Source organism: Leuciscus leuciscus (genome assembly GCF_965113295.1).
Source record: "Leuciscus leuciscus genome assembly, chromosome: 20".
Taxonomy (NCBI): Eukaryota; Metazoa; Chordata; class Actinopteri; order Cypriniformes; family Leuciscidae; genus Leuciscus; species Leuciscus leuciscus.
Genome location: NC_138744.1, coordinates 30,290,375 through 30,314,476, shown reverse-complemented (window position 1 = coordinate 30,314,476; position 24,102 = coordinate 30,290,375). Strand labels below are relative to the sequence as shown.

Below are 24,102 nucleotides of genomic sequence, written 5' to 3'. Positions count from 1 at the left end.
TAAAGTTAATATATATTATAAATGTTCTAAATTACAACTTCATTAGTACAAATATATTTAAATACAAGGCATACAAGTTTCAGTAGAAAAGGCATTTAAGTATATTTTAGTTTACCATAAATGCTTGTCTGTATTCTGGAGTACACTTTAACCATATTTCAATCAATAGAAGAAATTATGAAATTACATTTAAATATGTACTTAATTACTTCAGTGGGTCAAGCACTCTAAAGTCCAGGTAATTGCATTTAATATAAACTGAAACTGTGAAACATTTTTATTTAATTGCAATTAACAGGCATTTCAGTGTCCGAAAACAATACATTCAGTTCACGCTCAAGTATGTTGTTTTAAAGTATATTTCCATAATAAGTACTTAAAAGTATGGTAAAGTGTACTTCTTTACAGGGTACAGTCTAACTTCTGAGTACATACAAAAACATTGTGTCTGAAATTGAATACTTTTCTGCTATATAGGGCCAGATTTACTAACAGCTCCAGCGCAAACCCTCTTTTGGTGTTAAAAAACTACTTTCAGGATTTACTAAAGACACGCAGTGAAAAGGCTGGACATGGACATTTTTATACATGCATTTGTTGGAGTTTCCATTTCAGACTAAACTTTATGGGAGGAGAGTATTTAAATGAATCACGCAAGGTGATTTACTAAGGTTTGCACTCTTCAATTTACTGGTATTTGTGCCATTATTTACCGCACAAAAAAAGCCTGTCTTAAACCAGACGCTAATTTGCGCTGCTCTTGGTAGATTGTGTTGGTCATTATGTAAATGATCCAGCGCTTTTCTGGAATTGCTCTTTCACACTAATTTGCCCTGTTTGGTAAATCTGGCCCATAATATGCAAAGAACAGTTCGGCAACAGAGTAGTATGTCAGAATACATATGTATTGTATGTCAGAACAGTAAGCGAAAAGTACCCGGATGACCTACTATTTCCACCGAGATTCGATGGGCACTTTACTATCCCATGAGGCACCGGGAGAGGATTTGTGGATGGTGGTGAAGCGACGCAACTGACGCCGTGAGTCACATAATAATGACAACATGGCGGATGTAGTACGCCCGAATGTCATTCAAACTACACACATTCATACTATATAGAACGTATTTTGTAACATTCTGCGAAGTATGTTTTTAAATCAAAACAATGGACTATAAAGTATGCGATTTTGGACGCAGTGAATATGTCCTTTTTTTTTTTTTTACAGGAAATGAAATCACCTTCTCTCTGTTGCTGGGTTTGTTGCTGGGCAACCAGGGTGGGTTGCTGTAGAAACGGCTGGCTGACCAATCCATATGCAGTCGGATAGGCTGCTGTGAAACACAGAGTTTGACACATGCTGAATCAGAAAGACAAAGGCTGATCTGACACAAAAGCCTGTGCATGAGAGATGCAGCTGCTCAGTCACCTGTGTAATGCTGCATGCCTGCGTACGCCTGCTGGAGCGGATCTAACTGAAGAGCTGGACTCTGGGCTGGAGAGACCATGAGGACAAAGCATTTAGCATATTCTGAATACATGCGACTGGTTCCTGTGTATGCAAAACTCACCACCAAGATCTAAGAGGATTGTGGGTGGTTGATATGCAGTTGCTAGAGTGTTCTGGCTAGTTGTTGTTAATTCAAGCCTTCCCAAAGCATCAGGGATTCTCACCTTGATATGGATGAACACCATTGGTGTAGATTTCCAATGCTGGCTGTCCATTGTTGGTTGCCGGGACGTGACTATAGCCGTTCATTCCAATTGGTGGAGGCAGAGCCGACAAAGGTGTTGCCGCAATAGTGGGAGGAGTGTTTGCACCTGTAGCCAATCACAGAGCAGCGAGGAGTTTAGACTGACAAGAGCGTTAAACACTGGCCCTGTCCCAAATGAAACTTTAAGTCTGATAGAAGTTTGCAGCAGAGCTCGCCTCAGTGCGCACTAAGGGCGCATATCAGTTGCTGAAGGGACACCAATTTAGGCACTCTTCTGAAACCTAAAATGACAAACTAGACAACCTGCGGTCTTGTGGACCATTGTAAGTCCTCAAGACAGCAAGTGAATATGAAGAGTGCCATTTGGCCACTGAGCTCTTTGCATAAAGACCATTGTGCTGAATGTGCACTTGTAGTGTACTTCAAATCCTAAAAGTATCATTTTAAAAACTGTTCTTGCAGATAATATAATACTAATGAAATAAAAGACCACTTAAGTGCATTTAAAGAGAGTACACATTCATGACTATTTTTCTTAACACACTAAAGTAGGTTTTAAATCACTAAGTTTTAATAATCTTTTGTCCTGCTTTATAGAAGTACACTAATATCGATGTGATGACTAGCATATCAAAAGACGTGTCAATTACTTTATCATTTTAACTGTAATGTGTTATTCGATATTTCATTTAAAGTTATTATTGTCATGATTCCCTTGTGTGGACTTTTGTTATTTTCCTGTTCTGTGCCATGTTTTGTAGTCCTTTGTAGTTTTTCTTGTTGATTAGTTCCTGATTGTTCCCCGGTGTGTCTTGTTTGCCAATCTCCCCTTGAGTGTATAAATACTCAAGTGTTTCTCATGTTCTTTGTCTGGTGTTGTCCTTTGTTGGATGTTTCGTTTCAGTGTCTGGATTTTCCTGTGTTTGGATTATTTGGATTTAGTTCTTTGCCTGGTTTCTTGTAATGCTCTGCCTGGATTTACTTTCTGACTGTTTTATTAATAATAAATGTCAAACTGCACCTGGATCCAATGCCCTGTCATTACTGAAACAGCCACTGTTACAATTATATGTTATCATCATTGCAAATGTGTGGGCTAGTTACAAATGATCTACAAGTTTCAATATAAATGACATTTAAGTATATTTTAGTTTACCATAAATGCTTGTCAGTATTCGGCAGTACACCATATTTCAATTGATAGAAGTAATTTTGAAATTACACAAAAGCTGTACTTAAGTCCTTAATCATTGGGTGAAAAGCACTCTAAAGTTAAGCTAATTGCATTTTATATCAATTTAAACTATAATACATTATTTAATTGTTAATATTGTAAAGTACCATTCTTCTGTAGTTCTTCTGTAATGCTGCCAGTATGGTAATGGTGGTAATTACCAGAAGAGGGTGTGAGAGGGGTGAGGATGCCGTTAGCATTGAGTGCCGCCATGTGCTGCATCTGCAACCCTGCAACTGTTGCAACGGGTGACAAGTAGGCGGACTGGGCCGCCAGCGCCTGTTGCTGAACCAGCTGCGACAGACAGAGGAGAGAGTTAACGCTGGACAACTTCAGCATGTGGTTGAGTCTTCAGTTCACTTGCAAGCTAAATCCACAATGACTGTCATTAGTAATGGAAAGGACATGCAAACAACAGTATAACGGAGTACAGTATTCTGTGCAGGGATTGAGTAAAACATACGTGAAATATTGGATAAAGGGCTTAAGCTATGAAAATTCACCATAAAAAAAAAAAAATAGAATTACTGATATTTGTAAAAAATAATACTCCAAAGACTAAAATAAACAAAACACTTGAATACTTGGGTGTTTAAACGGTGGTGGCGCAATGGATAAGACACATGCCTTTGGTGTGAGAGACCCGGGTTCGAATCCACTGTGAGACACCAATGTGTCCCTGAGCAAGACACTTAACCCCTAGTTGCTCCAGAGGCGTGCGACCTCTGACATATATAGCAATTGTAAGTCGCTCTGGATAAAAGCGTCAGCTAAATGAATAAATGTAAATGTAAAAGCACTTTTGACACAGTGGAAAAAAAGTATTTTAAAAAACACTCTCAATATTAGTTTATAACAATGTCTGTATATACCGTACATACAACTGTACATACAAACAGGGGAATAAACATAAACCATTTCAATAATTACTGTGTAAAATTATTATTATTATTGTGGTTATAAAGGAAAAGCATATATACCTTTCAAAAATTCGGGTTGGTAAGATTTTGTAATGTTTTTGAAATATGTCTATTATATGCTCACTACAGCTGCATTTATATGATCAAAAATACAATATGAACAGTAATATTTTTTAATATTACTACGGTTTAAAATATATTGTGAAAATGTATTCCTGTGATCAAAGCTGAATTTTCAGCATCATTACTCCAGTCTTCAGTGTTACATGATCCTTCAGAAATCATTCTAATATGCTGATTTGCTGCTCAATAAACATTTATTATAATAATCAATGTTGAAAACAGTTTAGCTGCTATTTTTGTGGAAACAGTGATACATTTTATTTTCCAGGATTCTTTTGATTAATGGAGAGCTCAAATGAAAAGCATTTATTTAAAATTGAAATCTTTTGTAACATTATAAATTACTTTACTGTCTCTTTGGATCAATTTAATGTGTCTTGGCTAAATAATAATTATGAATAAATGCAATAACATCATATTTATTATAATTAAGAATTCAGCTTTTATGTGCTTATCTTGCTACATGGAGAGACTACATGAAATATTTCTACTTTAAAATGTATGTCACAGGCACACCTAGTGAAGGAAAATATTTATTAACCATAAACATGGAATTTAAAAAATATTTTAATAAATAAAAATTCTCTACTGTGTGTGTGTGTGTGTGTGTGTGTTTACTCACTGCTTGTGTGTAGGCATTATATGCATTAAAGTTGAGCGTCACTGGACTGAAGACGCCGAGCTGTGAGGCGACCTGCTGCATACGCCGAACACCTCGCTCCTTCTCTGTGTCTGCAAACTTCACCACCAGACTGGAGGAGGCACCCTACAGACAGGCAGGCAGACAGACAGACAGGCGGATAGACAGACAGGTGGACAGACAGACAGACAGACAGACAGAGTTAACCGCTGACAGGAGAGCAGGAGGAGACGCATGCTGCATCTCAATTCGCCTATACTTCTACTATGCCCTAAAAGTATGTACTCTTTTTGTGAAGAAAAAGTACATACTTTTGAGTGTGTAGCAGAAGAGTAGACAAGCTTTGGGACATACTATCACGTCATAAAATAGCGTCTTAAACGGTTTCTCTCGCATCCTGTCATGTAAACTGACCTGTCAATCATCTAGTCAAAGATAAAATCCTCCACATTTAATTTAATTTAATTTGCTACTGTATCAGATAGAAATGCAGCAACACACTGATCTGCCAGCCACGGGTCTTTCATGCAAAGATTCTCCTCATATTGATGCATAACAATGCATTTAAAAGTTAATGGCCAAATAGATCTTTAGAAAAGTTCACGTTGTTGTTGCAGATGAAATATAACACGGATAACATTACATAAATATATTTTATCACCTTACATGTTGATTATTAGTCACTCAAACCCCTTTTTCGAAACCTCTCTACTTAACCGTCAGTCGCGCACATCCACCATGTTTTGTAGTTCTGAACTGGATCCTCCTCCAAAGCGCAATGGGTTTGTGGGCAATATTATAGTGAGCAAGAATCCACACTTCGAAAATCTACCGGAAATAGTAGAACATCCGGGGACTTCTGGCATACTCTTTTCAACATACTACGCTTTGGGACACACTTATTTTAATCTCACATACTGTTTAGGATGGATAGTATGGACACTGAGACGCAGGGAATGAGAGGAGAGAGGAGAGACACTCACAGGCAGAGTCCGGCTCCCGTGAAGACTGTTAATGGCAGACTGGGCCTCAGTGTGACTCTGGTACTTCACAAACGCACAACCTGTGAAAACAACATAAACATCAGATTGAGTCTGTGTTTGTTAACACACAGTCTCCCACGCACGTGTACGTGTTTGTTAACAGACCTTTGCTGGTGCCGTCAGGTCCTCTCAGCACTGTGCACTCATCGATGCTGCCGAACGGTTCAAACATCTTCTTCACGTCCTCATCAGACTGTTGCTTTCCCAACATCCCCACAAACAGCTTCCGGTCCTCTGAAAAGAGGGAGAGAAGGAGAAATGGTCATGATCAGTAATTCAACATCATGGACCTAAGTTTAATAACTCCAGGTTTATGTGTTTAAGTGCATCAGTTTAGTCAACAAAGCCACAGTCCCGTCAGCCTCCAGCAGAGGGCCGGATGAGCCGACTATAATGTGAACTCTGTGTGTGAGTGTGGGTGTGTTGTGTTTTGCTGCATTTACATTTTAAAAGCATTGATAGGGTCAGTTTAACATATCTTTTTCACTGCTGAAACATCCTTTTAGATTGTTGGTGATATTCAATGTAGTCTATTTTATTCCAAATTTAGCAATTACACATTCAACATGTAGGCCTACATCTGCTCTACACTCTTCAAAATAAAAGGTTCCCTGAAGATCCTGTAACAGCCATGGAAACTTTCCATCGCACAAAACTGAAAAATACTGCATCAACTAGAATATGAATAACTCAATGCTTTCTAGAATGGCAATTTATCAATGAATTATGACTAATTTACAGCCAATGTGAAAATAACATGTTAAAAAAGTAACTGTAGTCTAATTGTTTTTAATTTAGTTTGAGTTGGCCTCTTAGCTTACGTTCACACTGTCAATCCAAATCTGATTATTAGTGTATTCGATTGGAATCTGATCTAGAATTATTAACTGTCAACACAGTGTATCGCAACTGTTCAGATCTGTTTTTGTGTGTCCTGTGCCGCTCTTTTGTTTTCCAGAATATGTGCATACCGCAACATGGAGGGGTTTGCAATAGAGATGTTGTCTTATTTACAACATGCAAATGTGTAGCCTCTGCGCTGGACTACTGTGTCTTCTGAGGCAGCGGCAGAACCGTAGGAGGCTTGTCTCATTTATATTGTCATTTTCTGCTCGTCCGGCACTTTGCAACAACACAACCTTGTTTCTGTAGCGATATTCAATGCTTCCTATAACAACGTCTGACATTTATGTTTAACGTGGCGTGAGAAAGTCACATAAACCACGCGAAATCCGATCATAGCGCTCAGACTGAAACGTATTTCCAGAAATGTGATTTGAATAGAATTTCAAACCACATATTAATGTAGCTCTAAATGGATTTGTATTTCATGTGATTTTTTTATTGTTGCCGTTCACACTTGCTAAATCTGATCGGATTTCAATCGGATATGCACAAAATTGGATTTGGACTGACAGTCTGAACAAGGCTTTAGTTGGTTTGTCATTGTGGCCTGATTTTTCCCTTTGTTTCCTTGGTTTTCACATTTGCATTAGTTTCTGTGGTTATTTATTGTTGGATTTATCTGCCACACCTGATTCTTGTTGTCCTCCCTTTGATTATCCTTAGCCCTGAGCTTGAAGAGTTCTTTGTCCGTTTTCGTCGTTGTTTAATGGTTGTTCTTTTGCTGCGTGTTTGTATTCTGATTTCTAAAGTGTTTCCAGCAGCGGTTCAGATCCTCCTCCTCTCACAGGGGGATCGTTCCCTCGAGGAGGACTTAGCCTGTGTGTGTTTTTCCAGCCAGGACTCAACTCGCAGACGAAAGCGCTATATCAGCACTACATCATTTGGACTGAATTGTAATTTTAGAAAATGATAAATAAATACGTAATCATGAGGCTTGAATCCATCAGGGTGATTTGCATCAAAATTAAGGATTATATCAGTCCGATAAAAAAAAAAAAGTCAGGTAAGTGTCAAACAATAAATGTTTAAATGGCTTGCCATAGCTTTCTGATGGGATAGGGCCTTCCTCTCTTTGGATGTGTGCCTAACAGCTGGATTTTCTCAACATCACTATGTTATTCTCTACTCTTACATAGGCATTATCTTTAATGATATAAAGACAATAAAAATTGCTGGATAAAGAGAGCACTTATTATTGATACTACTATCAAAAGATCGATCTTCAAAAGGAAAGCTCAATGTCTGAATTTTAATACCAAGTTCAATCTGCCCATCAGTTCCTGTCAGAGAGTGAAATACAGAAGTGTGGAGCCACTAACATGGATGTGCATCAAAAAATAGCTTTGCATTTTTTATACATTTATTCTGATGGAAAAAAGAATCCATTCAGCGCTACAAACTTTCTTTGTTGCTTGTGTGTGTTTTGCGCAGAGCTGATGAACCGAACTCTCGGTCTTCTGCCAGTTATGGTTGTTTTAACTTCATCAACGTCAGATCATCATGCAAAAAAATAAATAAAAATGCAGGTACCAAGTATGTAATCTTTTTAATTAAAAACAGTAGATTTAGTAGAATCAGTGATGGATTTTATAAATCTGTGGTTAACCTTAATTATCAGCCCACAAATGTGATCATCATATGTGTGATATACATCATTGTACAGTATTTTGATAGTTTTTGAAGCTGAGCAGCATGACTGACACATAACAATACTTGCTTATGTGATGTCATGTTTAAGTTTTGTTCATGTTATGTTTTGAAATTAATGTCTTTTATTTTGAAGTTTATTCTTAATCGTTTTCTGTTACTGACGTAACTGACGTAACTGACTTTCGTTTTCTGTTTCCTTGTTTTTTATTTCATGCCGTCTGCTCCTTCTCTATAGTTGTTGTTTAAAAAAACTGCTCTTGGCTACACGCCACAACTCAGTCTGGTTGGAGAACCTGTTTCAGCGGATTGCCACGATGATGTATATGCTGCAACTGGCTGTCATACTTACAAGTTTGGTTGGACAGTTAAATGGTATGTTGGTGCATTCAAGTCATCTTGTAAAGATCGTATTTACAAGTTGAACACACATGAACGCCACCACAATGTCGTAAATGCGAGTGGGAAGCTCGGGATCGACTATTACATTTTCTAGAACTAGAGTTTAAGAACCTTGCTGTATTTTTGTGTAAGTTATTTAATTATGAGAAAGTACACCGCCATCTTACTCAGACGAAAGTGACTTGAACGCACATGCCGTCGTAAACACGACTTTCCACCTCGTAAATACAAACTTCCCAGGAGGACTGAATGTACCAGTCGTCACACACACACCCACCCATGCACGCACACACACACACACACACACACACACACACACACACACACACACACACACACACACACACACACACACACACACACACACACACACACACACACACACACACACACACACACACACACACACACACACACAGATCATTCAAACTGTCTCTTCTATGTTCATTGTTTCAGAAGCATTCTCCCAGGGTCTTAAATCTGATTTCGTGTTACTAAAAACACAATATACATTCCCCGGTAACGCCAGCATCTGTGCGAGAGCTGAATGGAGTAAAACTTCCCCCACAAAAGCAACTATCGCCACATATCAAGACCAGATCTTCCGGATGGAAAAAGGTTTTCAAGAAGAATTCACATGGAAAGAAAAGCACCTGATTCTCAACTCAGCCAAATTCACTGACCGTGGGCGCTATGAGTTTGTCTGTGATGGGGTTAAACATTCACTCAAACTGGATGTTTTGTGTAAGTATTCACTGTATCTGATTCCTATAAAAGTTACTTGAGTCATGTGTGAGCGGCACATGATCAGCGACTGATTTTGATTTAAAATATTCCCTTATAGATGCAATAAATGTGAATGCGGCAGAGATGGACAACATCACCCTCCACTGTCACGCAGACAGTGCCAATGATGTGACCTGGCTGCATAACAGTGAAAGAGTTATGCACAATAAGAAAGATGGATCCATAAACCCTGGCAAAGGCTACGAGGGAAGAGTATCTCTGGAGAAGAACTGCTTCAAAACCGGCGATTTCTCTTTGACTATCACTGGAGTTCGCAAGACAGATGCCGGGATATACCGTTGCTTCGTGGATGATGGAACGACTAAAGGATACCCACACGCCTATGATCTGTCACATGTGAACGGTAAGACTGGGAAAGGCGATTCAAATCTAATTTTTAACTTGCATCATATGGTCAGACATTACATATTTTACTTGTCAACTTTGGCATAATAACAAGCCTTGTTTTCACTCTAAGAAAGCAATCTGCTCTTTGATTCACACAGAGAAAGGCTCCAGTCCAGGAGACCAAACAGACTCCAACTGCAATGAAGCACAATCTCTCATTATTTATATGTGTCTCGCCATAGTTTTTGGTTTGTCAACTGTCATTATCTCAATAATCCTTGTGTTAGTCATTAAGAAACCTAAATTGAATTGTCAATCCACATCAGCTGAAGCCACTGATCCTGTGCCTAAGAGTGACGAAAACGTCTTGTTGGGTAACACATCACCCAAAAATGACAGTCAGCCATTGGTCAGTCTTGCTGTTCAGGAGAGCGACACCACAAAAAATAAGCATTCCAGCACCAAGCCTTTTTAATCTGGCAGAACGAGGCCTGTAAAGATACATGACACCAGGCCTGTTTGTTCTAGTTCATTGTTCTGCCATAATGATGTTTTTTTTTTCTTTTGGTGAGAAAAAAGGAGACTTTCAAATAGGCCTGTCGCGATAATTAAATAACCGTCTGATCAAGGTTTTCTGATCTATTATTGCGCTCTTTTATATGCTTACAGCACAAGGGGGAGTCATGGACCAAAAGAAATAGACAAGCACTAATTAAGTTTTCCAGCAATATATTCAAAGTCATCTGAAGCCATTTCATAGCTTAAAGGGACAGAAGTATATTTCCATCATGACACAACACAAGGACCATAAATTAGCATCAAACGCACAATAACTGAAATTTTAAATTGTGAAGAAACAAATGATCAATAAACTGTTGGAAAGATATACTCTAGGATTTGTACACTCGACATTTCTTCACTTTGTGCCGTGAACTTTTAAATGCGCACTTGCGCAGCGCCGCGCACTGTGACTACATGCGCGCTTAAACGTGAAACGTTGTCGTTTTATCTGTACAGAGTCCCCACGTGGCTACGCGGATGCAATAAATAATTATGTATTATACATTTTTAAGGCCAGACAAGTAGTTTGTTGAGGGTTGATTTGTAAAGAAGGACTACACACCTGCACACATATATATTCAAACGCGCATACCTATGGACTGAACATGTGATGCGCATGTGCGCAGCGTAGGTTTGCGCAGAAATAACTGATAATCGTGTGCACCCTGGGACCTATTTCCGGGAGTACGTTCTCGAGCCACCAGGCACTGTGTTGTGCGGATGGGCAGCCGGAGCACGTTGAGGGTTTTCCTGTTAGAACGGTGTCGTGTTAGCGGCCCCTAAGTTAATAAATAATGATCTTTAATAATAAAGATGATAATGAGCTGGACAATAACTTTCTTCTAGAGCTGCTGTAAAGCCAAAACAATCTGTTACTGTAATTTCCTATTATCACTGTCAAGCTGCTTTGAAACAATTCATATTGTTAAAAGCGCTATATAAATGAAGGTGACTTGACTTACGCGCTTTGTGACGCTCTTTTTTGAAGCGCTTCATATTATCATGCTTTTGCGCACTGAAATCTTGTTCTGTCGTATCTATCATTTATTGTTGCCCCATTAAAAAGCTAAACAATACATTTAAAATAAGCATCTTTTAATTTGATATTTTTTGTGTGTAGTGTATATATGTATTGTTATTGTATATTGTATATATGTATATTGTTAAATGTATGAATACATTAATGAATTTTATAAGAGTACTAATTGTAATTTGTTTTAAACATGTTTAGGTTTTATAAAAGATTTTTTTAAGAATTACTTTTTGCTCCTGATTTATACAATCACTAAGCCCTAAAAACTGACAATCAGCATAACCGCAATTATTTTTTAGACAATTAATCGTCAAAGCCCTAAAACTGACAATCAGCATAACCGCAATTATTTTTTAGACAATTAATCGTCAGCCAAATTTCATAATCGTGACAGGCCTACTTTCAGATCAAAAGTATATTTATTTCCCTTTTTCCTGTGAGCTTTTTAGCCTTTCTAATGTTAATTTATTACGTGTTTTGGAAGGAAGACAATCTTTGTAATGTTTACAGTTTACCATTTATTTTCTTTTAACTATATTTTAAGACCAGTGTTTAAGGTGTTTAGCTTTATTTTTGTCCAGTGTTACTTTAGAACCAGTATATAAAATGACTTATTACACACAGCTCTGTGGAATACTTGATTCTGATTGGTCAATAGCGCCATCCAGCGGTAAATTATTCCCAGATAACCGCTCAAAACAGTTAACACAGGCTCATCCGGGTCACTGAAGTCAGCAGTGCCATACGTCTGCTAGGAACGGTTTTTCTTCATGGAAGTTTTGCGTTTGGTGAGCTAATAAAATATTAAAACTCAGTCAAATCAATATTTTGTGTACAGTTATTTAATTATGCCATCCAGTACCGTGGACTCGCTCTCTCTTGTTTCATACAAACGCAGCTGCTGCCATTTTGTGACTATTGTTTTGTACACTGTTGGATTAGTATGAGATGCAAACATGTACGATTTTAAAACAGTTTAATCTGAAATCAATATATCTTATCCACATAATTATTTATGTGGTGAAATGCTGTGTAATAAGTGATATGAATGACTACCGTATCTCTTAAATGTCCATCTAGCTTGAACTTTCCTGCAACTGCTCTCTCCGTGGAAGCTTTACGTTTAAATAGCTAATAAAATATTTCAACTCAGATCAATATTTCGTGTCTAATTATTTACTTATGTGGCAAGTAGCCGTGTAATAAGCGGGATAATGAACATCCAGCCTCCGCTTCGTGTCGGGATCCTCATCATCCTGTCGGGGCTTATTTTGAGAGAACCACCGGCGGCTGGATGTACATTATCCCTTACAAAATTCCTGTTGCCCATCAATAAAATATATTTTATATTGAGCAAATGATATTGTTTACACACACACACACAGTTTTTTTTTTTTTTTACATTGATAATAATAAAAATGTTTCTGGAGCAGAAAATCCGCATATTAGAATGATTTCTGAAGGATCATGTGACACTGAAGACTGGAGTAAGGATGCTGAAAATTCAGATCCCAGGAATAAATTACATTTTAAAATAAATTACAATAGAAAAAAGTTATTTTAAACTGTAATAATATTTCACAATATTACTGTTTATAGTGTATTTTCAATCAAAGAAATGCAGCATTGTTGCGCAGAAGAGCCTTTTTTAAATAATTTAAAAAAATTGCAAATTAAAATAAAATAAAGTCTTACCGACCCCACACTTCAAATAAGCCAAATAAACATGTGAAAAACAGATGATTTACCTCCTTTCCCCTCACTGTCTGCAGGCTTCACTTGAATGGGCCGATTCATCTGGAAAAAAACAACAACAAAAAAACAATCAAAAGTTAATGGATAAAACGTCTAAATAATTAAAATGACATATTACCATATTCTATACATGCAACATACCTGACAATTCTACCAATGGATTAATACTTCACATACAGAGCATTTTATAGCAGTGTTTTGCTCAGAGTGGCTTTGGTTTTGAAAGTGAATTTCTGTACAGAGACAAACCTTAATGTTGTGGTTACAATTAAGAAATAAGACAGGCTATGAGTACCTGCAGACTCACTCATAAACACAGTCATTTGTCGCTTGTGTATCAATTCACTTTGCAGAAAGAGTCACTAACATAAAGACTGGCAGTCTGTCTGGAACAAACACAGACAACTGGAGTATTACAAACAGTGAAAAGCCACATTGCTTTTGGTCTGTCATATCAGCACTTGGAATGCTGCTCGACCAATCAGATTCCAGGAACGGAACTTACATTCGGTTGCATAAAAAAAGCTATTGAACCGTTATTAAACACCATTATTGTCCAAAGGACAGAGTTCACTTATATGTTGACCCTATTATGGGGCATGTTGTCACACTACACTATGAGGTGGATGACAATGCAAACAAGCTGGAGAAGAATATAATACTGATTGGAAAAAAAAGTACTATTACGAAAATACTGAGGGTTTTACTGCAGAGTTACTGGATCATGTGTGTCCTGTAAGCCAATCATATAATGACCCTCACACCTGCAAATCAAATCATACAAGCTGTTTCCTCATTTTCTAAAAGCAGTTTATTCAGCATAAGCTGCTCCATTGACTCACGTTACACGTTTTTAAGATAACCTTGATGACTGCTGCACCATTTCCCCCCCATGCCAGTTTATTTGGGTATCACTGTTTTAAGACAACACAGAACATGCGATCTGTGGCTGGTCACTTTACACGTCATCAGGATCGGCATGAAGCAGACTTTATGCTGATTTCCATATGCTCTCTTCAATACATGTGTGTATATATATATATACTGTATCAATAACCTTTTGACACTGCTGTCTCTGCACTTAAACTAATGTGCACAGGATTGTAGAGAGATCAGCTTTAGAATGATGGCCATCTGATCAGGATTACAGAGACACGCTGGATTACACTGAAGAGCGTGTGTGTGTGAAAGAGAATGTGTGAAATCCGGTGAGATGTTTGGAATCAGTGTTGCTGAGTGGTTTAAAATGCGTTGCCATGGTGTGGTGTGCTATGGTGTTCAGTGATGTCGCTTAATGGCTCAAGACGAAACCACCAGGACTGATCCCACTAATAAACCTGGTTTCAGGGAGAGAGAGAGAGAGAGAGAGAGAGAGAGAGAGAGAGAGAGAGAGAGAGAGAGAGAGAGAGAGAGAGAGAGAGAGAGAGAGAGAGAGAGAGAGAGAGAGAGAGAGAGAGAGAGAGAGAGAGAGAGAGAGAGAGAGAGAGAGAGAGAGAGAGAACACAGGAACCTGTTTGTATCCTGACATGAACAAAGTGTAATAGATGAAAGTAAACACAGTGCTGTTCGTCATGCAGAGGAGGCCAAGCACCCTTAAAATGTATTTAAAATCAACCAAAGTATCAAATTAACTGTTGTATTGTATTGGTTGACATTGTGTGTGCATAACTTGCATATATGTTTTGTTTGCATTGGTAACAGTCCATTGATGCTCTCCATGTGATTTGTCCTGTTCATTTACTGGCGAATGGCAAGTGTTGAGATCGTAATGAATCATTCATAATTGATTTACACATTAGCCTCCTAAAATCTGCTTAAAATACACTGATAACCACCATAATGACACAGATGTGAAAATACAAAATGTAACTCATACACCAACAAATATAATTGATAATGAATATATGAAAAATAACTATTTAAATAAAATACACTCCTGAAATATGATGGGAAACGGCACAGTTTCTCCACTTTTTAAAACTGCATGCATTGTTTTATGAATATAATATAGATTTTGACCTTAAATTAAAAATTTACAGTCCTCATAAACCTAATATAACTTTTTTTATATAATATATACGGCAAGGTAACTTACAGTTAACTGGTTTAAAAAGTAGTATTAGACATTATTTTTTTTTGCTGAAATTACAAACCTTTTTAACAGTGTCGGAGTGAAAGAAAGAGAGAACAGACACGCTCTAGTTTCCTGGAGAGTCGTGAAGCTCATTTGTAAAATGTCACGAGCACAGTGATGTGCTTAGTCATGGAGAGAGATAGTGATACGGAGAATACAAGAATAGGGGAGAGGACTGTGCAACTGTGAAGGACAAATTTCAGATAGACAACACAATGAAGACATGAATGAGAAATAAGGGCGAGAGAGAAAAGCAAACTATGAGGAGTGAGAAAGAAATACATAGATACAATACGTTGAGGACCATGATTGAGAAATACTGATCTACAACATTCAACATTCACTAAAGATACATCAAATCAAATAAAAAAAAATAAGAAATAATCTTTAAAAACGTTAGTTTGCTATTACAACCTTTTAGTTGCCAGCCCAAGGTCCACTCGCACCACTATTACAACATATACTAGATGTTGCATGAATCGCCACAAATGTTACAACTTAGACACTACTCAATATTAGTGCATTGCACCTCTAAACATACACAAAACCCCATGCATAAACTAAACATTTACAGTTGAAATAAATAGCTCATGTTTTGTCTGGCTGACTGTAGTCAATAATTGTATCCCTTAAAATCCTCTTTGATGACCAAAATTACTTAATTATTTTTCTTCATGTCTTAAAAAAGCTTGAACGTAACTCTACACCCTTGCCTCATTTAGTATACGAGGTTCTATGAATATGCTAATGAGCCCCGCCTCCACTCACTCACAGCAGCTCAGAGATCCACTCGTTGACGATCACACGTTGATCTGATTGGTTACAAGGTAGTTTGTGACGTCAGAAACACCAGCGATTTCAAACTGTGTTTTTGTTATTTTAAGGAGAAAATACTCAGTAATGGTGTCGACTTATGAATTTGCACATGGTTTGTCTTAAAGCATATTAAAAACACCACATAGACATATAAACAGCATTAAAAGCTTGATTTTCAACACAGGGGGACTTTAAGACTGTAGGTGCGTCTCAATCAACTCCCTAGTTCAGTAGTCAAGGCACTGATCAGGGAGTCAGACATTTCTCAATTGCAAAATCCTTCCCTGGCACTGAAACATTCGCTCCCTAAAAAGTCCCACAATGCACCGTGAAAACCCAGGAGCATCGATGCTCACTATGTTCCCTAAGTTGTGAAGCGCGAAACTTAACTCGCGTGAGCCAACTACACATGATGATACACGATAAATGTTTTTAAAAATACAAACCATTATTTTATTATCATTAACATACATCACTAGACCGGTAATGATGGTAGTGGTAATGGTGGAGGGGTTTATCTTCGCTGTATGATTAAAATGTCCTTGACAAGGAAAAAAATGATGTACTGAAAAAAGCTTCTAAAACACTAGGTTAAATATTCCCTTGAGTCATATTCCTGTAACAGACTTATTAAATGAAGCATATCTACACACACACGCATGCAGATCCTCAGGCAGGGAAACTGTCAGCACCTCATCATAATCCTGCTAGATGAGGGTTTCATTTAAACACATCTGCAGGCTTTATATTAAGTCTCTCTCACTCACACATAAATAGATTTTTATGCAGTCTCTCACTCTCACATGCATACACACCTCCTGTACAGTTTACAAAACACACACAGCAGGATGCACACACTCGGTAAATCTCAACCCCTGCAGTAATTCTGAAAGGATTTTTCATGGATTATGGAGTATTAAATCCAAGGATTATTCAAACAAATTGCATTTTACCCTCCATCCCCAGCAAACATGAAGTCATCGGACCAAAGCATCTCACTGGGGGGAGTTTATGTGTGCCGCTGATTTGCTATTTTGTTTTTTTACATTGGACTACAATAAAAACTACACACACGCACGCACACACGCACGCACGCACACACACACACACACACACACACACACACACACACACACACACACACACACACACACACACACACACACACACACACACACACACACACACACACACACACACACACACACACACACACACACACACACACACACACGTTGGGTTTCCATGTTTCATGGGGACTTTCCATTGACATAATGTTTTTTATACTGTACAAACTGTATATTCTCTCCCCTAACCCTGACCCTACCCATCATAGAAAAATTTCTGCATTTTTACATTTTCAAAAAGCATCACATATGATTTATAAGCTGTTTTCCTCACGAGGACCAAAACATATCCCTACAAGGATTTTGGATATTGCCATCTTTGTAGGGACATTTTGTCCCCATTATGCAGGGTTTACTTGAACCACACGCATGCACACAGACACACACACACACACACACACAGACACACAGACACACAGACACACAGACACACAGACACACAGACACACACACACGCACACGCACGCACAGACACACAAACACTCATGGGGCATTTGCAGCACATTTTTCTCCCAAACATTTCCATTCCATATTAGTCACTTGTTGCATCATTCATGTTACCTAGCAACCTGTCATCTCCTAGTCAACCGTATCTTAGCAATGATCTCCCCCCCTCCCGATGGTTTCTCTCCTAGCTTGTGACTGTGTGTCTGTTTGGCAAAATATCTGCCTGTCATATTAATATTCCTATCATCTCTACAGTTTTACATCTGAAACAAATATATATATGAAACAAATGCAAATGCTGTGAGCGGTACTTGCTGCTGCAAAACTCACCATCACAGTGCTAGGGTTTTGTGGGTGGTTGCCAGGGCGTTGCTATGTGTAGGTGGTTGCTAGGGTGTTCTGAGTTGTTGCTAGGAGGCTGCTTACTGGTTTAAGTCAAAAGGGTCCATCTTCAAGTCTTTGCAGTGTTCTTATTGTTAACGAAACCTATTAAAAATCAATATCGGTAATTGAAATAAAGCTAGAATAAAATGTATACAAATATTTGATGGAAAAATGTCACCATGGCAACTAAATTGAAAATGTTAAAGTTACAAAAAAAATGATAAAACTGAAATAAAGAAAGAAATTAAAGCTAAATAGAAATAATAAATAAAATGACAAAAGCACACTACAGAATTCCTAAAACTTAAACTAAAATTAAAACTGAAAATACATAATAGTGTATAAATAATACTAAAATAACACTGTGACATTCTGGTCTTTAGATATCCTTAAATGTACGGTATGAGTACAATAGAAACTTAACAGCACAACTTTACTACCAGCGTCATGATTTGATACTTTATGAGTGTCAGCAAGCAGCACTAATGATTTTCCTCTGTATCAAGGCTCCGTGACAAGGTGAGTGTATTATAATCGCTGCACGTTCAGAAACGCAGCTGTTGTTCAGATCATCAGGAACAAAAGCTGACAAAAAAAGGGATACAGAAAGCCGTTGTGTAGCTCCTCTGAAAGAACTTTGCTCTGTGGGTCACGCCAGTTTAACCCTGTCAGATGCTTCAGTGTATTGACAGCTGTATTTCTCTCATTACGGCGAAGATTTATTTCTGATCCCTCGTTTCCCATCCTCCCACAGCCCGGCCCTATTCATCTCTTCACTCTCCTTCATCTCATCTCATCTCATCTCATCTCATCTCATCTCATCTCATCTCATCTCATCTCATCTCTCCTCTCCTCACTGACCCAATCCCTTTATCCTTCAGATGATGACCAGAGAGCAGAGAAAATGAGATTATCAATTAGGAATTAGAAAACATTATAAACATCAATCTGACTGCAATTTAAAAGGATTGAGGATTTCAAATAAATGTTGGGGTCTTGAACAGGGCTGCCAACTCTCAGGCGCTCAGCGTGAGACTCACGCAGTTGACACTTTTCACACGCTCTCACACACATCCATTTTCTCACGCAGAGAAAAATCGCGAAGCAAAGAGGACACTGACACTGACAGAAGAGAACGCAGGTTACTTTTGATATGAAACAAATTCTCAGCTCTGAGATTGTCAATTTTATTACTCTTTACTAGTTAATAGTAAATAAACACGAATGAACAATAGGTTTGTTGAAAGATACAGAACAACTTACCGAAATGTTTATGCCTCATAAATAATATCGATCAATCAGTGTTTTTTTCAACCGTGGAAAGAGGTCAATAAAACAGCTGGAGAACTGGAGTCACATAACGTTACATTTACCTCAGAAAAGCCATTGATGAAAATAGCACGTTATTCGGCTTGTAACATTAGCTATAGACAGGTGTAGGCTATTTTGCTAAATATGTGCCCTATATTACAATATAATAACGTTATAATATAAACCGCATTATATTTAAGTTGAATGGTTATTTTTAACCTTTAATAATAATACCAGCTGACAGGGCTCTTTGTATGGTTACAGCATTAGGTGAGAGATTTTTTTCTTGAGAAAAATTTACATGAATCTACTATACCTAATATTTATCCAAATTAATCGATATTGAATCAAGATCGGAATCAAATCACACAAATTGAATTGACTTGAAATCGTGAAATTTGTGTCAAGCAATAACAAAAACAGTATCCTACCAGTCATTATACCATGTAAACACTGTAACATGTTGTCACTAAACTTAATACAATTCTGTGTAGTTACCAAATTGACAATCTCAATACACTTATTGTGATGAAGATTGTTTTTTCAATTTTTTTTCCCGGGCTTAGTCGAATGTGGTAGTTCACTATTAGCTAATCAATAACTACTATTTTTTTCATATCTCCCAGAGGACTACTAACTACTACTATATAAGCCTACAGGTTCATAATTAACATGAATAATGCATAATGTATAATTCATTCCAAAGTAAATATTGTGGTAACCCACTAGTAATGACTTAAGTATTACTAGATCCTTCAGAAGGAATTACTAATTATTTGGATCAGTATTCTAAACATGAATAACTCTCTAGTAATTATTGAAGTCATTATAAGATTTTGAGCTTTTTGTAAGTTTTGGGTAGAAATTCCTTCTGATAGATTTAGTAACATTTCAGTCATTACTAGAGGGTTACCATCCATGAGCTTCACTTTAGAATACTGATCCAAATCATTAATTCCTTTAGAGGGATGTAGTAACACTTGAGCCATTACCATCCAAAACCTTACAAAAACCTCAAAAGCTTACAATGACTTGAGTCAATATTAGGTAGTTATCATGCTTTTCACTTTAGAATACTGATCCAAATAGTTAGTAATTCCTTCTAAAGTATTTGGTAATACTTGAGTTATAGTGGGTTACCATGATCTTAAAGGTACAATATGCAACATTTTCTGCCGCTAGAGGGCGCTACATTCCAAACAACAACAACGGCGTAGCTTGATGACAATGTAAAGGAGCGTAGAATGATGGGAACTGTTGTTTTCAACTCCACCGTGGATGTAAATCAGTCAGACGGGAATCGAAAAATCATGTTCATGGATGTTCTATTTTTATAAATGTTGTGTTTAATGACATGCTTTTTGTGGCGAGGGGGGGCGTGGTCAGGGCCGGTTCTAGACATTAGGAGGCCCTAGGCAAAATTCATGTTGGAGGCCCCCCACCCCCAATAAAAAAACACTTGAAACAAATATGATTCCTAACCTTTTTATTTATACAACATTTAATTTTAAAAGCAGTATATTTTTACTTACACAGTACATAAGTTTGGACACATTACTATTTTTAATGTTTTTGAAAGAAGTCTCTTATGCTCATTAAGCCTGGATTTATTTGATCAAAAATACAGAAAAATAATATAGTGAAATATTATTAAAATTTAAAATAATGGTTTTCTATTTTACTATACTTTATATTTCTGTGATGCAAAGCTGAATTTAGTGTCACATGATCCTTCAGAAAACTTTATAATATTCAGATTTATTATCAAATGTTAGAAATGGTGCTTAAAGGAGAAGTTCACTTTTAAAATTCTGTCATCATATACTCACCCTCATGTTGTTTCAAACCTGTATAAATTTCTTTCTTCTGCTGAACACAAAGGAAGATATTTAGAAGAATGTCAGTAACCAGACAGTTTTTGGGTCCCATTGACTTCCATAGTAGGAAAAAAATATACTATGGAAGTCAATGGGACCCAAAAACTGTCTGGTTACTGACATTCTTCTAAATATCTTCCTTTGTGTTCAGCAGAAGAAAGAAATTTATACAGGTTTGAAACAACATGAGGGTGAGTAAATGATGACAGAATTTTCATTTTAAAAGTGAACTTCTCCTTTAATATTTATTTTATAACCTGTGATACTTTTTTTCAGGATTTTTGGTTATTAAAAAGTTGTTTTAAAAAAGTCTTCACTATCTCTTTTTATATATTTAACACATCCTTGCTGAATATTCCTGTTTTTTTTCTGTATTTTTGATCAAATAAATGCAGGCTTGTAGAGCATAATAATAAACTTCTTTCAAAAACATTAAAAATAGTAATGGGTCCAGACTTTTACCGGTACTGTATGTAATCAAACTTTATCTAAGGTAATCTCTTTTTTGTTTAATGAAGATGTTATTGTTGTTGTTGTTATTTTGCTGTTTTATTCAATTTATTCACAGTTCCAGAATCCCACTTCAGTAGATGAGCATAAGTGCTTTTATATTGCATTGCTACCTTAAATATGCTATACACAAATCAAGTGGAAGAGAAAGACACGATCGCTACTGAGCAGAAAAAAATATATAAACTGATATTATTGGCGTAATGTCAGGGTATAATCTAATCATCAGCAGAATTTAGAAGATAGACCCATAGATATGAGATCCTTTATTTGAAACATTTAAAAATGTTGTAGTGTGTTGGCTTGACGTAATACAGACGTCTTGTCTTTTAATTTTGTAGCTTTTTTACTAGTCAGCTCCCGACGCGATGTTATTCATTGTACGCGCAAATTCAAAGCGTCGCGTCTGGGCACGTTAATGACGCTCGCGCTCTTTTAAACTCGTAATAAAGCGGTGAATGATTTTTCCAGAAATGACGCTGATCTACAGTACAAGTTTATATTTAGAATACATTGCAATCACTCCAAAATAGATGACGACAACTCACACACCTGCATTATGAGCTGTGCTTCTTTGTGTGCTTATTAGGCTTTTGCCTCGCAGCACCTGATGGATGCGTTCGTTACATATACTTTCAGAAGCCGGCACCCGCTTTGTAACGGACACATTCATTGGTTTAACTGCAGTAATGTAACAGTCTATGGTTAAGATAAACATCGTAACTATTTTTAGTTAATTAATAAATATTGAAATAAATTGTAGATAGGACATTGGACATTTTTTTTTTTTTTTTGTCCCTCTGTCTGGGCCCCATCCCGCCAATCGGGCCCTAGGCACGTGCCTAGTTTGCCTTTGCGTTAATCCGGCTCTGGGCGTGGTTCAGCGCGGTCTGTAACGGGAGAGATAGAAAGATACAAGACGAGTGGGACTAAGTAGGTCAAGTGCAAATGACGAACACCTGTGTCTTATTGCAGTATTATTGGCGTGGAGAGACCGTGCTGGAATCAGAGACTGGAGAGAAAATTGGACGCAGAGAAAGAAAACCGGTGGATCCGAGCTCTCATTTTTTAACTGTTTTGTGCCGTCGCCACGGTGAATGCGCGTTGTGCGCGACTTTTGTTTGTTTTGTTTTATTTTAATAAAGTACGAGCCCCAGTCACGCCAACCCGTCTTCTTCCTGACTCTTGAACCTCATCACACTTTTATTTCATTAAAATGAATTAACAGCAAGAAAAGTAAGGTTTAATACTAAATTGGTTATCATAGATGTTACTGTATGTCGAATTCATTGTTGTGATAACGCTGCGCAGTTTTACGTGTTCTAAACAATTGTTGTAAAAGTACATTCGAACATACCCACATCATTTGCCAAAATACTGATTAATCTTTGGCCATAAACACCAGACGTGATAAACAATGTCAATAAACTAAACACAAACCTAAAGCAATAATACTTTCCTTGCATAAACATAACTATTACCGAATGCTACATTTGGAAAATATAAAAGAAAGCATGCTTTGTCGACAGAACCAGCTGCAATCAGTAAATAATAATTGTGTCCCATAACGACTGCACGAAACAAGCTAACGTTTGTTGCTTGATAGACGCTACAACAACAACTTCCGCATTTGTCCAGGACTCCACGCAGTACGAGCAGAAACCGAGGGTAACGCGGATATGACGCAATTGACTGGCGACTCCCAGCTCACCCTTGCTCTAACGCCCCGTTTCCTTGGTTAAAATCGCAATTTTCTCATTATTTAAAAATAGTTGGAAACATTTGGGATATTGTAAGTAATCAACTTAACAAAATATATAACACTGGCCTTGAGATTTTGGGATATTTTAATGCAAAATTCTTACATATTGTACCTTTAACTTAAGAATAATTATACATTATATGCATGATTCACATTAATTATGAACCTGTAGTAGTTCTTAGTAGTTCTCCAGGAGGTATGAAAAAAATATATTTTTTTGATTTGCTAATAGCCCCGCCCCTTTTCAGCGCTGCGCTCGTTGTCTTTTGACTTCCGGTCTGTATTTTCACAGCGATTTTGCGTGTTTATTAATGAACGGCTCGTTTTAAAATCTTCCCGGTCGACTGACATTTCTTAAGACATCTGCTTTAAACATTACAGTCCTCATGATAGCTTTCGTTAACTTTACATTAAGTAAATCCACTTCAAAAGCGAATTACTCCTGGACAGCAATGCCATAGAAATATGCAGAGCGACCGCAAAAACAGAAGTTCAAAGACAATATTCTAAAGAGGGCGGCGCCCTCGTTTCTCTGGCGCATAAGGTCTATAGTGAACAGTATCTTCAAGGATATCTATTTTTTATGTGTATTGAAATGTTTAAAACATTGTAAGATATAAT

General features: G+C 37.3%; 2 protein-coding genes and 1 long non-coding RNA gene across 8 annotated transcripts in view; 1 reads left to right on the top strand and 2 right to left on the bottom strand.

Annotated features, from left to right (window-relative positions):
- celf3b (cugbp, Elav-like family member 3b) overlaps positions 1-24,102 on the bottom strand; it is a 53,082-nt gene that overhangs the window by 10,144 nt on the left and 18,836 nt on the right. For 3 of the 6 annotated variants that reach the window (XM_082150395.1, XM_082150399.1, XM_082150396.1), the window contains exons 4-11: positions 13,107-13,155; positions 5,781-5,909; positions 5,616-5,695; positions 4,615-4,758; positions 3,057-3,243; positions 1,675-1,821; positions 1,430-1,495; positions 1,242-1,334 (exon numbers count right to left, since the gene is read on the bottom strand). In XM_082150395.1, the coding sequence (XP_082006521.1) occupies positions 1,242-1,334; positions 1,430-1,495; positions 1,675-1,821; positions 3,057-3,243; positions 4,615-4,758; positions 5,616-5,695; positions 5,781-5,909; positions 13,107-13,155 (895 nt within the window). The remainder of the gene's footprint in view (positions 1-1,241; positions 1,335-1,429; positions 1,496-1,674; positions 1,822-3,056; positions 3,244-4,614; positions 4,759-5,615; positions 5,696-5,780; positions 5,910-13,106; positions 13,156-24,102) is intronic. The other 3 variants (XM_082150397.1, XM_082150400.1, XM_082150398.1) reach the window with 2 other exon arrangements.
- On the top strand, positions 8,419-10,657 carry LOC309484190 (uncharacterized protein). Its single transcript, XM_082150466.1, has 4 exons — positions 8,419-8,603; positions 9,087-9,374; positions 9,475-9,780; positions 9,923-10,657. Exons 1-4 carry the CDS (start codon positions 8,546-8,548, stop codon positions 10,237-10,239), a joined length of 969 nt encoding a protein of 322 aa, XP_082006592.1. The 5' UTR covers positions 8,419-8,545; the 3' UTR covers positions 10,240-10,657.
- On the bottom strand, positions 11,315-13,098 carry LOC309484234. Its single transcript, XR_014200759.1, has 2 exons — positions 11,684-13,098; positions 11,315-11,624 (listed from the first exon to the last, which is right to left on the bottom strand). It is a non-coding gene; the product is annotated as an uncharacterized lncRNA (long non-coding RNA).